Source organism: Heterodontus francisci, unplaced genomic scaffold (assembly GCF_036365525.1).
Source record: "Heterodontus francisci isolate sHetFra1 unplaced genomic scaffold, sHetFra1.hap1 HAP1_SCAFFOLD_136, whole genome shotgun sequence".
NCBI classification, from domain to species: domain Eukaryota; kingdom Metazoa; phylum Chordata; class Chondrichthyes; order Heterodontiformes; family Heterodontidae; genus Heterodontus; species Heterodontus francisci.
In genome coordinates this window covers 702,406-719,910 of record NW_027141926.1, presented here as the reverse complement: position 1 = coordinate 719,910, position 17,505 = coordinate 702,406, and the positions used below count along the sequence as shown (strand labels likewise).

The window sequence follows — 17,505 nt, the reverse complement described above, 5'->3', positions numbered from 1 at the left end:
TTTCACTGTGCAGATTCCCCCTGCACCCTGTGTTTCAACTTGTACCCATTCTTTGTGCAGGATCTCGCTGGGCCCTCTGCTTAAACTTGAGACTTTTCACTGTGCATGTTCCCCCGGAATCTCTGTTTAATCTTGCGACTATTCAGGGTGTGGCATCCCCCCGGGCCTTGTGCTTAATCCTCTGTGTTTAAACATTTGACTATTCACTGTGCAGCACCCCCAGGGCTCTGAGTTGATATTTGTGACTATTCACTGTGCAGGATCCCCCGGGACAAGTGTTCAAACTTGTGACTATTCACTGTGCAGGAACCCCGGGCCCAGTGTTTAAACTTGTGACTATTCACTGTGCAGGATTACCCGGGCCCTGTCTTTAAACTTGCGACTATTCACTGTGCAGCTTCACCCCCGGGCTCTGTGTTTAATCTTACGACTATTCACTGTGAAGCTTCAAACTCGGGCCCTGTGTTTAAACCTGTGACTACTCACTGTGCAACTTCACCCCCGGGCCCTGAGTTTAATCTTGCGACTATTCACTGTGCAGTTCCCCCCGCGCCCTTTGTTCAAACTTGACACTATTCACTCTGCCGGTTCGCTCGGGCCCTGTGTTGAAACTTGTGACTATTCACTGTGCAGGATCCCCCGGGCCCTGTGTTTAAACTTGTGACTATTCAATGTGCAGGAAACCCGGGCCCTGTGTTTAATCTTGTGACTATTCATTGTGCAGCTTCACCCCCGGGTTCTGTATTTAATTTTACGACTATTCACTGTGCAGCTTCAACCTCGGGCATTGTGTTAAAACTTGTGAATATTCACTGTGCAGGTTCACTCCCGGGCCCTGTGTTCAATCTTGTGACTATTCACTGTGCAGATTCCCCCGGGCCCTGTGTTTAATCTTGTGACTATTCACTGTGCAGTTTCCCCCCGGCCCTGTATTTAATCTTGCGACTATTCACTGTGCAGGTTCCCCCCACGCACTGTGTTTGAACTTGTGACTATTCACTGTGCAGGATCCCCCGGGCCCTGCGTTTAAACTTGTGAATATTCTCTGTGCAACTTCCTGCCGGGACCTGTTTTTAAACTTATGACTATTCACTGTGCGGCTTCCTCGTGCACCCTGTTATTAATCTTGTGACTATTCACTGTGCAGCTTCGCCCCGGGCACTGTGTTTAATCTTGTGACTATTCACTGTGCAGTTCCCCCCGCGCCCTTTGTTCAAACGTGACACTATTCACTCTGCCGGTTCGCTCGGGCCCTAAATTTAATCTTATGACGATTCACTGTGCAGATTCCCCCGGCACTCTGTGTTAATACTTGTGAATATTCACTGTGCAGGGACCCCGGGCCCTGTGTTTAAACATGTGACTATTCACTGTGCAGGATCCACCGGGCCCTGTGTTTAAACATGTGACTATTCACTGTGCAGGATCCACCGGGCCCTGTGTTTAAACATGTGACTATTCACTGTGCAGATTCCTCCAGGCCCTGTGTTTAATCGTGTGACTATTCACTGTGCAGATTCCCCCGGGCCCTGTGTTTAAACTTGTGAATATTCACTGTGCAGGTTCCCCCCGGGCCCTGTGTTTAATCTTGTGACTATTCACTGTGCAGATTCCCACGGGCCCTGTGTTTAAACATGTGACTATTCACTGTGCAGATTCCCCCGGGCCCTGTGTTTAACCTTGTGACTATTCACTGTGCAGTTTCCCACGGGCCCTGTGTTTAAACATGTGACTATTCATTGTGCAGATTCCCCCGGGCCCTGTGTTTAACCTTGTGACTATTCACTGTGCAGTTTCCCACGGGCCCTGTGTTTAAACATGTGACTATTCACTGTGCAGGATCCCCCGGGCCCTGTGTTTAATCGTGTGACTATTCACTGTGCAGTTTCCCCCGGGCCCTGTGTTTAATCGTGTGACTATTCACTGTGCAGTTTCCCCCGGGCCCTTTGTTTAATCTTGCGACTATTCACTGTGCAGATTCCCCCGGGCCCTGTGTTTAACCTTGTGACTATTCACTGTACAGTTTCCCCCGGGCCCTGTGTTTAACCTTGTGACTATTCACTGTGCAGATTCCCCCGGGCCCTGTGTTTAATCGTGTGACCATTCACTGTGCAGATTCCCCCGGGCCCTGTGTTTAAACTTGCGACTATTCACTGTGCAGTTTCCCCCGGGCCCTTTGTTTAATCTTGCGACTATTCACTGTGCAATTCCCCCGGGCCATTTGTTTAACCTTGTGACTATTCACTGTGCAGTTTCCCCCGGGCCCTGTGTTTAATCGTGTGACTATTCACTGTGCAGTTTCCCCCGGGCCCTGTGTTTAATCGTGTGACTATTCACTGTGCAGATTCCCCCGGGCCCTGTGTTTAATCTTGTGACTGTTCACTGTGCAGATTCCCCCGGGCCCTGTGTTTAACCTTGTGACTATTCACTGTGCAGTTTCCCCCGGGCCCTGTGTTTAATCTTGTGACTATTCACTGTGCAGTTTCCCCCGGGGCCTGTGTTTAATCTTGTGACTATTCACTGTGCAGATTCCCCCGGGCCCTGTGTTTAACCTTGTGACTATTCACTGTGCAGTTTCCCCCGGGCCCTGTGTTTAATCTTGTGACTATTCACTGTGCAGTTTCCCCCGGGCCCTGTGTTTAACCTTGTGACTATCCACTGTGCAGTTTCCCCCGGGCCCTGTGTTTAATCTTGTGACTATTCACTGTGCAGTTTCCCCCGGGCCCTTTGTTTAATCTTGCGACTATTCACTGTGCAGATTCCCCCGGGCCCTGTGTTTAAACATGTGACTATTCACTGTGCAGTTTCCCCCGGGCCCTTTGTTTAATCTTGCGACTATTCACTGTGCAGATTCCCCCGGGCCCTGTGTTTAATCTTGCGACTATTCACTGTGCAGTTTCCCACGGGCCCTGTGTTTAATCGTGTGACTATTCACTGTGCAGTTTCCCCCGGGCCCTTTGTTTAATCTTGCGACTATTCACTGTGCAGTTTCCCCCGGGCCCTGTGTTTAATCGTGGGACTATTCACTGTGCAGTTTCCCCCGGGCCCTGTGTTTAATCGTGTGACTATTCACTGTGCAGTTTCCCCCGGGCCCTTTGTTTAATCTTGCGACTATTCACTGTGCAGATTCCCCCGGGCCCTGTGTTTAACCTTGTGACTATTCACTGTGCAGTTTCCCCCGGGCCCTGTGTTTAATCTTGTGACTATTCACTGTGCAGTTTCCCCCGGGCCCTGTGTTTAATCGTGTGACTATTCACTGTGCAGATTCCCCCGGGCCCTGTGTTTAATCTTCTGACTATGCACTGTGCATGTTCCCCCGGTCCCTGTCCTTAAACATGTGACTATGCACTGTGCATGTTCCCCCGGTCCCTGTCCTCAAACATGTGACTGTTCACTGTACAGTTTCCCCCGGGCCCTTTGTTTAATCTTGCGACTATTCACTGTGCAATTCCCCCCGGGCCCTGTCTTTAAACTTGTGAATATTCACTGTGCAGGTTCCCCCTGGGCACTGCGTTTAAACTTGTGACTATTCACTGTGTAGGATCACCCGGGCCCTGTGTTTAAACCTATGACTATTCACTGTGTAGGATCACCCGGGCACTGTCTTTAAAATTGTGACTATTCCCTGTGTAGGATCACCCGGGCCGTGTTTTTAAACCAATGACTATTCACTGTGTAGGATCACCCGGGCACTGTCTTTAAAATTGTGACTATTCCCTGTGTAGGATCACCCGGGCCGTGTTTTTAAACCAATGACTATTCACTGTGTAGGATCACCCGGGCCCTGTGTTTAAACCAATGACTATTCACTGTGTAGGATCACCCGGGCCGTGTTTTTAAACCAATGACTATTCACTGTGTAGGATCACCCGGGACCTGTGTTTAAACCTATGACTATTCACTGTGTAGGATCACCCGGGCACTGTCTTTAAAATTGTGACTATTCCCTGTGTAGGATCACCCGGGCCGTGTTTTTAAACCAATGACTATTCACTGTGTAGGATCACCCGGGCACTGTCTTTAAAATTGTGACTATTCCCTGTGTAGGATCACCCGGGCCGTGTTTTTAAACCAATGACTATTCACTGTGTAGGATCACCCGGGCCCTGTGTTTAAACCAATGACTATTCACTGTGTAGGATCACCCGGGCCGTGTGTTTAAACCAATGACTATTCACTGTGTAGGATCACCCGGGCCCTGTGTTTAAACCTATGACTATTCACTGTGTAGGATCACCCGGGCCCTGTGTTTAAACCTATGACTATTCACTGTGTAGGATCACCCGGGCCCTGTGTTTAAACCTATGACTATTTACTGTGTAGGATCACCCGGGCACTGTCTTTAAACTTGTGACTATTCCCTGTGCAGCTCCCTCGTGCTCACTATGATTAATCTTGTGATTTTTCACTGTGCAGCTTCCCCCCGGGCCCTGTGTTTAATCTTGCGACTATTCACTGTGCAGGTTCCCCCGGGCCCTGTGTTTAAACTTGTGATTATTCACTGTGCAGGTTCCCCCGGGCCCTGTGTTTAAACTTGTGATTATTCAGTGTGCAGGATCCCCCGGGGCCTATGTTTCAGCTTCTGACTGTTCACTGTGCTGGTTCCCCCGTGCCCTGTGTTTATGCTTGTGACCATTCACTGTTCAGGATCCGACCGCGCCTTGTGTTTAAAAGTGTGACTATTCACTGTGCAGGATCCCCCGGAGACTTTGTTTTAACATGTGACTATTCAATGTGCAGGATCGGACCGAGCCCTGTGTTTAAACTTGTGACTATTCACTCTGCAGTATCCGCTGTGCCCTGTGTTTAAACTTGAGCCGATTCACTGTGCAGGTTCCCCCGTGGCGCTGTGTTTACTCTTGTGAATATTCACTGTGCAGCTTCCCCCGTGCCCTGTGTTCAAACTTGTGACTATTTACTGTGCAGGATCACCCCCAGCCCTGTGTTTAAACTTGTGACTATTCACTGTGAAGTTTCCCCTGGGACCTGTTTTAATCTTGGGAAGATTTCGTGTGCAGATTTTCCCTGACCCTGTGTTCAGACCTGAGACTATTCACTGTGCAGGTTCCCCCGGAACATGTGTTTAACCTTGTGTCTATTCACTGTGCGCAACAGCACCTCTAATATGGTTTCCTTTTTCCACAGCCGAGATTCATCTCTACTGTGGTTGACAGGGCCCTCAACGTGTCCATCCCATTTCCTGTACCTGCGCCCTGACAGCTTTCTCTCCCTCCCACAACCGTGACAGGGATTCTCTTGTCCACACTTTCCACCCCGCCAGCCTGCACATACATATAATTATCCTGCGCCATTTCAGCCACATCCAGCGTGATGCCACCACCAAATACATCTTCCTCTCTCTGTCATCCTTTCGAGGGGATCCTTCCCTCTGCAACATCCTGGTCCACTCCTCCATTGCCCCCACCACCTCATCCCCTTCCCACAGCACCCTCCCATGCAATTGCAGCATGTGTAATACCTGCCTTTTTACCTTCTCTCTCTTCACTATCCATGCCCCAAAACACTCATTTCAGATGAAGCAGCCATTTACTTGTACATCATTCAAATTAGTAAACTGTATTCGCCGCTCACATTACGCTCTCCTCTACATTGGGGAGACCAAACCCAGATGAGGTAAGTGCATTTCCAAACACCTCTGTTCAGTCCGAAAACATGACCTTGATCTATCTGTCGCTTACTATTGCAACACACACCACTGCTGTCATGCCCACATCTCAGTCTTCGGATTGCTGCAATGTTCCAGTGAACATCAACACAAGATCGAGGAACAGAATCTCATTTACCGATTAGGCACTCTACAGCCTTGTGGACTGAACATTGAGGTCAATAATTTCAGAGCATGACTGGCCCCCACTTTTTTTTATTTTTAACTTCATCTTTCATTTTCATTTTTATTATTTTACTTTGTTTCATCATTCATTTTTTTCACCATGTTCCTGCCCACTGTTTTTATTCATGTTTGTACTTTAGGCTCGAGCTTTCATTATTCAGTCATTTAACACCCTCTCTTCACGAACATGTGATGTTGCACCACGCCATTAAAACACTCTTTTTGTCTTTGCCCCATGATCTCCTTGTCAGTTATTCTCTGTGACCCTCTGGCCTTTCAACACCTTCCATTTTGTTCTCTTTTGCCCCACCCCCGCTTTATTTGCTTAAAATCTATCACATTTCCACCCTTTACCATTTCTGATGAAAGCTCATTGACCTGAAACGTTAACTCTGTTGCTGTCTCCACAAATGCAGCCAGACCTGCTGAGTATTTCCGGCACGTTTTATTTTTATTTTATAACCCTTTCTTTAATCGATTTTCAAACTCAGTTTCCATCCCAAGCTCTTGCCTTTTCTTCTTCCCTCCTTAATTTGTGCCTATCTTTTCCAGAACTCCACGATTGAAGTCCTCCAATCAGACATCCGTCACTGCCACAGAACCATATCAGTTCTTATCAAAATCACAAAAGGCATCCTGTGTGACTGAAATAAACATTAACTTTTCCTCCTCGAGTTCTCGACCTGTCTGCAGCAATTGACTGAGTTGATCAGTCAATCCTCCAAATCTCTCCACCATCGTCCCCGAGTCTGGAACTGCAATCATCTGCTTCCATTCTTAATTTTATAATCATCGCCGGAATATCACCATCAGTCGATTCTATTGCAATTTCTGCAGCAGTGCCTCCATTTATCTCGAAAGGTCTATTTCTCACTTACATTCTGTCTGCCAGTGACATCATCCAAAACCAGAATGTCAGTTTCAATATTGGTGCTGAAGACACCAAACTCTACCTCACTCTCACATCCCTCGTTCCTCAGTTGTCTCTGGATTGTCACACGGTTTGTCAGAAATCTGGTACTGGGTGAACAGCAATGTCCTTCAATTAAATATTGGAAAGGCTGAACACATTTACTTTGTTCCTTGCAACAAACTTTACTCTCTAGTCAGAATTCCTTTTCCTGGAAACTGTCTGAGACTGAACCCTATTTTTCGCTACCTTGTTGGAAATGAGCTGACATCCACAAGCCTGCACCATCACAATGACCCATTCCGCTGCCCCCGTTTCACCTCAAATGTGGCTGAAAACTCATCTGTGCCTTTGTCAGCTCCAGGTTTGAATGTTCAAACACACGCTTGGCCGACCTCCCACATTCTACGCTCATATTTTTTCTTCGATTTATATGAAGGAATCATATAGTCTTTTTCATCGGATGGTGATGGCAAACACGAGGGGACATAGCTTTAAGTTGAGGAGTGATAGATATACGACAGATGTGAGAGGTAGTTTCTTTCCTCAGAGCGTAGTAGGGGCGTGGAACGCCCTGCCTGCAACATAGTAGACTCGCCAACTTTAAGGGCATTTAAGTGGTCATTGGATAGACATATGGATGAAAATGGAATAGTGTAGGTCAGATGGTTTCACATGTCGGCGCAACATCGAGGGCCGAAGGGCCTGTACTGCACTGTAATGTTCTAAAATTATAATCTAATACTCACTGTGTCCGCTGTCAGAACCAGCTGCTGCCCAAGTTCACCGAAGCTCATGTGTGGTAACCAGGGAGGAAATCTGATCACAAATCCAGGAGCCAATCAAACAGCAGCTAGCACAAGTTACCCAAACATTCAGTAAGACAGAGTCACATGATTAGACTCTGCTCCTGGTCAATTTTACTATCCCTGTCTCCGACTCCAGTTTCTGTCTACCCACGACCAAATCAGCAGCACAGCCTAAAAGGCAGGTATTCCGAATGCCACAGCTCAAATCCTGACCAGGAATAAGACCCCAATCCTTGTCCAGCACCGGTCCACCAAATTCTCCTTGTTCTCATTGCTCCACTGAAATAATTTGAAGAACCGTGGACGAACATATCAATCCTGTTGTCGATGACATCCTGTCAATCACAACAATCGGCCAAGCTATAAATCGCTGTGAACTTTCTCCACTCCTCCCTTGTCATCTATTGTCAAACAGTATTTGTTCAGCACCACCGTTTCCGCAGCACCGTTAGCAGGCTTTTTCACCGATAAACTGTACCCAGGACATCGTAAATTCCAGCACTTACACAGTTCAACTCTCTTCTTGTCTTCAAAACCCGTCTGGAAGGCGATACCTCTCACTACGTGCTCATCAATCTCGCACTCTCTTTTATTTTCCACTTGTGCTTGATGTCACGCTGTTTTAACCTTCTCTATTATGTCTTCTGAGATGTCCTGATGTGTGTTGCGCTTTGTTCATGTAAGTTGTCACGGTTGTGGTCGGCGACCATTTCGCTGCGGGTCACCAGTTTCTTGCCATCCCATACTCTACGGTCTGGCTTCACCTGCTTCTTTCCCCATTGCAGTGGAAAGTATGTTGGCAAAGTGCATACCCAAAGGAAGAGAGGAACCATCACAAATCGAATGATACTGGGCAGCTTTCCTATAGCTGCTGGAGCTTGTTTAGATTTGAGAGCCTTTGCAATGGGATTTTTGTCTTATATTTTTTCAATACATTTTAGCACTAATATCATTTGATACAATTACTTTAATATTATTGTCATGCCCCGTGGAGCCCATGTCAAATTCATATCTTTTAACATAGGTTTTCACTGAGTGTGTAGGATTTTGTAACTGACTTTTCTTTTAAAATGGACCATTCGAGTCGCAAATAATGGCCACCAAAGGTTATCTGACCTGATCAGTGAATTTCTAAACAGCCATACTGTCTCACAAGGACAAAAGGATACATTCCAGACTAAGAAGTGGCAACTCCACGTATCCTGAGACATTCCAAGAGGCAATCCTGAACTGAAAGGGTATTTATGAAACAAAGACCGTAATCAAGCAATAAGCCAGGTAATGAATAATCACTCTAATTCCAACACCATATTTGGGAAAGGAAAATGTGATAATGTACATGCTAAGCTAACCATGTTTGTTTCTTTTTATTCTTTAAATGCTATTTGAAGAAAGTCACAACAGCAACAGCAAAAAGGGCAGAAAAATCTATGCCTAAATAATTGGAGACTGCAGCATGGTGAGGTCTCCAATCCTGTTCCATTTCGAATCCACTGGTACTGCACACTGACCTCGTAGTAATGAGACGACAAGCAACCAAGTTTATGGCCTGCAGAAAGTCTATCCCTTCAAGACAATCCTGAAAGTCACTTCAGCACGTGACTCTGGCTGTTGAACTTAGCGAAGCGACACTTCAGGAGTGAAGACGTCTTTTTCATAAGGTCTGCAACGTGTCTTTTCCAGAACGAGGAATGTGAATTATGAACGAATATTTTGATTATAAGCTGTAAAAGTGCACTATTCTTTTCAACTGTACTTTCCTTAAGTGTGTTTGTGTATGTCACTGTGTGAGTGAGTGCTGTAGCCTTAGATTTCAGGGTGAGTGCTGAATGAACAGTCCAGAGGTCGTGTATTCATACGATGCAGGACATGTGAAGAGCAGTTCTGGTCTTCAAACAGGAGCGAAAATGCTCACATGTAGCGTGAATTTTCGAACAGGAATCGCAAGACAAATAATAATGTACAATGGATACATTGATGGCCTGATAACAAAATGGTGCGAATCAGGCAATGTTGCAAATGATTTGTCAATTGAGTTTGCTCAGCTGCATGTTCTAATTGTGATTAAGAGCAGCTGATACTAATTGTGGAAAGATCAGGGTACATCTGGAAGAACCAGCTTCCACCAGGGAAGGGGTACGGGGGAAGCTGGTCTGGATAAGGGAGATGTAGTCTGCACTTATGCTGTATGAGTACTGGAAATAAACTTATGTGGAAGTAAGACTGGCTCCTGCTTCGTCCTTTTTCAGTTGCCTGTTTACCAAATTAACTTAATGGACCTGCATTTTGTGCCTTCCCAGGTTCAGATATTGTAATTGGGATGTTTCAGGTTCCTTTGTTAATCTCTGTCAGGGCGTGGGATTTGCCTGATTTCAGGGCATGAACGAAATATTCGATGCGGCTATCAGTCCCTCCCTCAGGATAATTCAAACCAACAAGGAACCGACTCACCGCAAAGTAAAAATCTGCAATATTTGCAATTCATGTGAGGGAGAGGCAGAAGGACGTGAACATGCTTTTGCTGGCAGATTTGCCTTGAAGATTTTTTGGGGAGGTTTGTTGAATGTCAAGTTTGTAAGTGTAGAATGCTCCATCCTGATAGTGTGCGAAATCGAACATAAAATCACAGAACTATTTGGGAACAAAATGTAAAACTAGGATGTACGGAAGAAATAGATCTTCCCGAGAATGGAAACGAAATTATTGAAATAGAAAAATGTTTGTATTTACGAAGGATTGAATCTGATTCACCAGAGAGTCCGAGTGTTTGATTTCTGTTTGACATGAATGTGAAACATGTGGCAGCTTTGCCTTTTCAGCCAACTGGCATAGTCCTCGGTGTGAGAGGTTTTTTTTTTTGCTTTGTTAAGGTAATCCAGAAGATACAATGAATTCCTGGGGTGGGAATTATATTTCTTACTTTCCGTGGAACTCCTTCAATCTGTTGCTAATCACTTCCAGAAATGAGAGCCAGAGCTGTGCTGCTAACAGCTTTCCCACTCACCTGCCAACTGGACCCTCAAGCTACAGATCCATCACCAAGATGGGAACTTTAGCCATCACATTAGCACGACCCTGCACCACCGTATTCTCCCTTTTACTACGATGTCCCGCCATGTAGTGGGAAGAGTTGGTTCATGTAATTGCTCAGAGTAAGCTTTGCAAGCCCCATGGTTCTATGGATAGCAGCAGAACTTTCCAAAGAGCCTGTATCAGATCCAATGATCCCTCCTCTTGTCCATATGTTATGCAACCCTGTGTATTGTCCTTGTTCTCTTTATCGTTACAATGTATCGATTGGAAATTATCACAGCCAATCATGAAGCTTGTGGCTTGTTTCAGCAAATAGATCAATGACAGGTTATACTCCCTCCATCTACTCTATGATTTGCCACTTTCACTTATTTGGTCAAACTTGAGGCCAAGATGAGACGAACATTAGTCTGGTTGAATGACGGCCAAAGTGAACCTGTCTACCTTCACTCTAACAAAAGAACATTTATTGTGCATTGTTTGTATCAGGCTTGTGCTGATAAAAAGAAGCTGAAAATCTCATCACACATTTTCCAGTAAATTGCCCTGTCCAACAAGAGAGAATCTAACCAACTCCCCGTGATATCCATCATCGTGGTCACTCCACAATTATCATATTATCAATATCATAGGCATTACCTTTGATCAGAACTGGGCCAGACAAATCAATGTTGTTGCTCCAAGAGAAGATCAGACGCTGGGACTTATGCAATAAATAAATCATCCACTGACTTTTACATCGCAATCTATAAGGCCTCAGGAGTGTTGACAGGCAGAGAGATCTGGGCGTACAGGTCCACAGGTCACTGAAAGTGGCAACGCAGGTGGATAAGGCAGTCAAGAAGGCATATGGCATGCTTGCCTTCATTGGTCGGGGCATAGTGTATAAAAATTGGCAAGTCATGTTGCAGCTGTACAGAACTTTAGTTAGGCCACACTTAGAATATTGCGTGCAATTCTGGTCGCCACACTACCAGAAGGATGTGGAGGCATTGGAGAGTGTACAGAGGAGGTTTACCAGGATGCTGCCTGGTCTGGAGGGCATTAGATATGAATAGAGGTTGGAAAAACTCTGATTGTTTTCACTGGAACGACGGAGGTGGATGGGCGACATGATAGAGGTTTACAAAGTTTTGAGCGGCATGGACAGAGTGAATAGTCAGAAGCTTTTTCCCAGGGTGGAAGAATCAATTACTAGGGGACATAGGTGTAAGGTGAGAGGGGCAAAGTTTAAAGGGGATGTGCGATGCAAGTTTTTTACACAGAGGGTGGTGAGTGCCTGGAACTTGCTGCCAGGGGAGGTGGTGGAAGTAGATACGATAGCGACATTTAAGAGACATCTTGACAAATACATGAATAGGAAGGGAATAGAGGGATATGGACGCCGGAAGTGCAGTTGGTGTTAGTTTAGACAAGCATCAAGATCGGCGCAGGTTTGGAGGGCCGAATGGCCTGTTCCTGTGCTGCACTGTTCTTTGTTCTTAGTTCATAAGTCAGGAATAATGGAAAACACTCCACTTTCCTGGATCTGTGCCGCCGCCAACAAACCCCAAGTGCCTCAGCAAGTTCCAAGCAAATGGGCTTGCTTGATGTACATCTGGTGCTCCATATTAACACTTAACTCCTTCCACCACCAACACACAGTGGCTGCCGTCTGTACCATATACAATATCACACCGCAGGAAGTTCCAACATTTTCTTTGACAGCTCCTTTCAAGCACGAGACCGCTAACACCTAAAAGGCTAAGGGCGGCAGACGCATGGAAACATGAATACCTGAATGTTCCCTCCATGCCACAGACATCCTGAGTTGGAACTACATCGCCATTTTTTCATTATTGCTGGGTCAAAATCCTGGAACTTCCTTTCTAAATCCACTGGGGGATGCACCGGAAGCAGATGGAGTCCAGCGTTTCAAGAAGGTGGCTCCCCACCTCGTTCCAAAGAGAAACAAAAGATGGATAACAAATCCCAGCCTCGCCAGCAATGCCCACATCCAAGGAACAAGAAGGACCAGCCTTCACCTTGCTGCCTAAGTCTAAGCCCAGATGTTTAGTACATTGGTGCCCTGCCCGGCCCTGAGCTCAGCACATTCTCCACCGTTTCTGAATAAGCGGTCTCCCAATTAAAATGGTGATGAGGAGGAATTTCTTCTCTTGAAAGTTCCATCGCATTTAGAATTCACTTACACAGAAATCAGTGGAGTCTGGGTCATTGAATATATTCAAGGCTGGTTTAGACAGACTTTTCATTGACGAGGAAGTGAAGACTTACTGCTGTCTGGCGGGAAATTGGAATTACAGCCATGTTCAGATCACCTATTATGGTTTTGAATGGCAGAACATGATCCATGGTCTGAATGGCCTACTCCCACTTTTATTTCTAATGACCTCATCATCATAGGTGAAAGGAAATCTGTTGTATCTCTTGCACTTGCATCGAAAGGAGCTGCGGGCAAGCAAACCAAATCTTGGGTGTGACTGTAGAGTGAACAAAGATATTTTGTTCACGATTTTAGTTGGACATGGTCGAAATGTCGGTGGATGATGTGTTGAAGGTGGAGGCGGTTGGACTGGAAAGTGAGAATAAGTGAATTAATATCATGGTTCTGGAAAATAGGGAAGGAGGTGAGGACAGTCACTCGGGTGATGGAACATATAAAGCTGAGGCCTCTGCAAAACTAATGCGAGGAATGCACTGTTAATGTGAAATGAAGAGACTGCAGAAGCTCTGGTATGAAAGATGGCATCGTTGGGAAAAACAGAAGGTGTTGAGAAAACTGAGAGAATGGAAGTTATTATTTATGCAAAGTGGAGTTGGAGGAAGTGTGGTCAAGATAATTGTGGAAGTTGGTGGATTATAGTAAATATTGATGCAAAGTCTGTCCACTTAAATGGAGAGAGGGAATTCGTGGAAGAGAAGTGAGGAGTCACAGATGGACCGTTTACAGGCGAGGGAGGTACAGATATTTAAATGCAAATTTGATTAAAGTTTCGAACGCTATGTGAAAGAAGGGTTTGGCACAGCCACAATCATCGATGTATCGGATAAAGAGGTTGAAAAGGGAAACAGAGTAGCTCGGACTGTGTGAGGGATAGAACGATATTGACAATCCTGCCATTGTGTCCAGTTCTAGGCACCACACTTTGAGGAACAATGTGTAGACGTTACAACGGATGTAGAAAATGTTCAAGAGAAAATTCCAGGGGTCACAGATGCTTCATGCCGACAGATTAGACAATCAAATTGAGAGAAAGGCTGATAGATTTGTTCCAAAGCATGGGCGGTTTAAACAGAGTAGACACAGAGAAACCGCTCTCATTGGCAGATGTGGCGAAAACCAAAGGACGCGGGTTTAATGGATTGTCAATAGAATCAATGGGGACATGTGGGAAAACGTATGTTTCCACAGCACGTGTTTAGGATACGAAATGAACTGGCTGAAAGAGTGGTGAAGCCAGATTCAATCAGAAGCGAATTGAATAAGCAAACTGAAGAGAAAAAAACAATGCAGGTCAGTGATGAGGAGATGTGGGAGTAAGTTTAGATGAACTGCCCGTGCAGAGAGCTGACACAGACAAGACAGACTAAATGGCCAGCTGCTGTGTTCCAACCATTCTATACTCCTTTTTGTTTGAATATATGAATTGTTGAACGGAATTGCACAGATAAAGAGAGCATCCACGGTATAGACGAACGGTTAGAGGCTTCTCTGACGTTAGGAATTTAATTTCTGAACAGTCATGCAGAGTGAAGGCCATCACTAAAACGACATGAAATCTACAGATGGGACTCATGATTTTTGTAGGACTTCCTTCATTTCTCTTTAACACAGCTTCCAGTTATGAATAGTTGCTTATTGTGATCAGATTTGGCCAGTCTTGCAGGTAGGAATTGGTTCAATTCAATTTTAGTGGAAACTATTTTCCATCAACAGGGAATTAACACAGCTGTCGTAATCTGTTTGTTCAAGATTAAGAAAAAAAGTTAGAACAATTTTGCAACCACAGTATCCCCATGGAGATCCGGGAGGACATAAAGTTAATGCACTGGGAATGTGTCAGCTCAGAATTTATTTCTGGGATATTACATGCAGCACAAACAGACCGATCACTCCAAGCAGAAAATGCACCGACCAATTCAATGGGTGAGGAACATATTCTATGTGACCCTTGCAATAATTGGCATTCCTGGTAAGTGTATATATCCAATGAAGGTTTGTAAATCTGTGTGCGAGCTGGTTTCTCCCATTACCATGGGAATAATTATATTACATGATATCGAATGGTTACAGTTACAAAGACACACATTCAATAATATAATTGCATTAATTTCCTGTATTATCTGTGCAATTTTAATCTGTTGTCTCAACTGTTTCAAGCTCAAGGCACACTACATTGTAAAGTTGTTGAATTATGTGGAATGTTGTATTCTGTAGAATCAGAGCTCAAACAGGAAAATCTCAGAGGGGAAGGATTACTGGAATTATCTGTTAATGTAGAATTATACTGTGTGTGTGTGCACGAACTGGAGTGGAGCACCTGACCTCAGCGATCATGTATAACTGGGAGTCTTTGTCACTCTGGAACTGCACTGATTGTGTCTCACTAACTGGTGTGGACAACGTAACACTAGGGACTGTGTATTTCCTGGAGTATCTGTCATTGTATTCAATGCGGGTCCCCATCTTACTCTTACTCTAAGTAGAGTTGTTGACAGCACTATCAGGCGCTGATTAATTTCCTTCCCGAGCACGGTCCTGAGAAGCGTTTGGTCATGAGTGCACTGCAATAATAAATAATCCTCTTCAATATTATGAAAAATACTGATGACTGTGACTTGTTAAAAGACAAGTTACTGATCTTACAGCACATAAATCGGGCATTCGATGCAACGAGATCACGGCTGTCTTCCTGCTCTTCACGAGCCACTCTTTATTCCAGCTCGTCTATTCCTATTTGTATATCCTTCCAATCCTGTCTCCCTCATGTACTAACTTCGCTTCGTCATGTTTTTCCCCCCATTGCAACTACTCCAAGAGGTCTCAATTCCACGTTCCCAGCAGTACAAGTAAATAGATCTCTCCTGAATTCCATCGTGCATTTATTGATGACCATTTTATTTTCAGGAAATGCAGAACTGGTCACCAGCAAAGATGAAAATATCAGGTCCACGTTATCCCTCTCTAAACCTTATATAATTTTAAAGGCCTCTTTTAGTTCAACACTCATCCTTCTCTTATCGACAGAATAGAGCCACAACATATCCCAATAACTATAATCCCCCAGTTATGGTATTATTTTTGTGAAGAATACGTGCATCTGTTGATAACCCTGGATATTTTTATCACGTGTAGTCCAGAAGAGTACACATTATTTACGTGTTCAATCACCACCTTTATAATACATTATTATGACACTTTTCTTTTAATGATATTCCTGTAGAAATGAAAGCCTGTGCTGTGATCACATTTGCATTGACTCAATAAACTCCCTTTTCAATCTAACTCATTTATACATCAGAGAGAGTGGTCCAAGACGTATGAGTGCCTCCTATCTGTGGGACTGGTTCGAATCGGGGAGGAATTTCTTCGACACCAGGGAGTGTTTCGAGTCCGGAATGGGTTCCTACACTGGCAGTGGTTGGAGTTCGGCTACAGTTCTCCAGTCTACCCATTCTTTGGCTCCTCATTACTATATTTAACTAGTTGACCAGCGTCCGGTGAGCGGGGTGCTGTAGCCCCCCGTCCAGGATTTGTTAAATCTGGAAGTGTTGGTGTTGGAGGCAGGTTGAGGTCATGGACCCGATCCCAATCCAAACGGTTTTTGTTCTAAAATCCTTCCTGCATGGGTTGAGAAGCGGAGAATGATTTTCCAGTAATTTACAGCCACTTCTCCCTTCTCTCCTTTACAGTTAATTTGGTGTCAATTGTGATCCTGTCCAAGGGAAATTGCGGACTCTCCACCTGCACCACCCGTTACCTGGTGGCCATGTCAACGGCGGATCTACTGGTCATTATCACTGAGATCATACTCCGGAGAATCAATAACTTTTATTTCCCATTTAATTTCCTGGACCTCACCTCTGTGTGTTGCCCTCTCTATGCCCTGATCCGTGCAGCCGTCGACTGTTCTGTTTGGTTCACCATCACTTTCACATTTGATCGATTTGTCGCCATTTGTTGCCAGAAGCTGAAATCAAAATATTGCACCAGGAAAACTGCGAGTGTGGTTCTGTCAACAACTGGCATACTGCTCTGTCTGAAAAATATTCCCATCTACTTTAGATATGAACCTGGATGGGTAACAGACAATGTCGAGTGGCGCTGTTCTAATAAGCCAAGCTATTTTACTGACCCTCGGTGGATTGGATGGAGAAGAGTTGAAAAAGTTTTAACACCATTATTGCCGTTCATTTTAATTCTGTTGCTGAATGCTCTGACGGTCAGACACATTTTAGTGACCAGTCGACTTCGCCAGAGACTGAGGGGTCAGAGCAAGAAAGATAATCACAGTGACTCTGAAATGGAGAGAAGAAGGAAGTCCATGATTTTACTCTTCAGCATATCTGGCAATTTCATATTTCTGTGGCTGGTGTATATTTTATATATCTTTGATGTTGGTTATTTCTTAGATGATGATTCTTTTTATATCTTTGAAAAGGTCGCATATATGCTACGGAATGTAAGTTGCTGAACCAACACATTTATTTATGTGGCCACTCAGTCCGAGTTCAGAGAGCAGTTAAAGAGCGCCGTGAAATATCCAGTTACATCAATTATTAAATTAATTAATAAACAAAGCAACTGAGACCAGCTTAAAGATCCAGTGGTTAATGGAGAAGAGGTGACCGCTGGAGGTCCAGAAGAAAATGGCCTGTCGGGGTAAAGACAAACACTAGAG

At 44.8% G+C, this 17,505-nt stretch overlaps 1 protein-coding gene across 1 annotated transcript; it reads left to right on the top strand.

Annotated features, from left to right (window-relative positions):
- The first annotated feature begins 14,729 nt into the window (after positions 1 to 14,729).
- Positions 14,730 to 17,298, top strand: LOC137365648 (probable G-protein coupled receptor 139). Its single transcript, XM_068028017.1, has 2 exons — positions 14,730 to 14,796; positions 16,517 to 17,298. The coding sequence occupies exons 1-2, from the start codon at positions 14,730 to 14,732 to the stop codon at positions 17,296 to 17,298; spliced, it is 849 nt and encodes a 282-aa protein (XP_067884118.1).
- Positions 17,299 to 17,505: the final 207 nt, after the last annotated feature.

Coding starts and splice junctions, on each gene's coding strand:
- LOC137365648 (XM_068028017.1), top strand. CDS start 14,730: ATGCACCGACCAATTCAATGGGTGAGGAACATATTCTATGTGACCCTT. Junction 14,797..16,516: donor TGCAATAATTGGCATTCCTG/GTAAGTGTATAT, acceptor TCTCCTTTACAG/TTAATTTGGTGTCAATTGTG.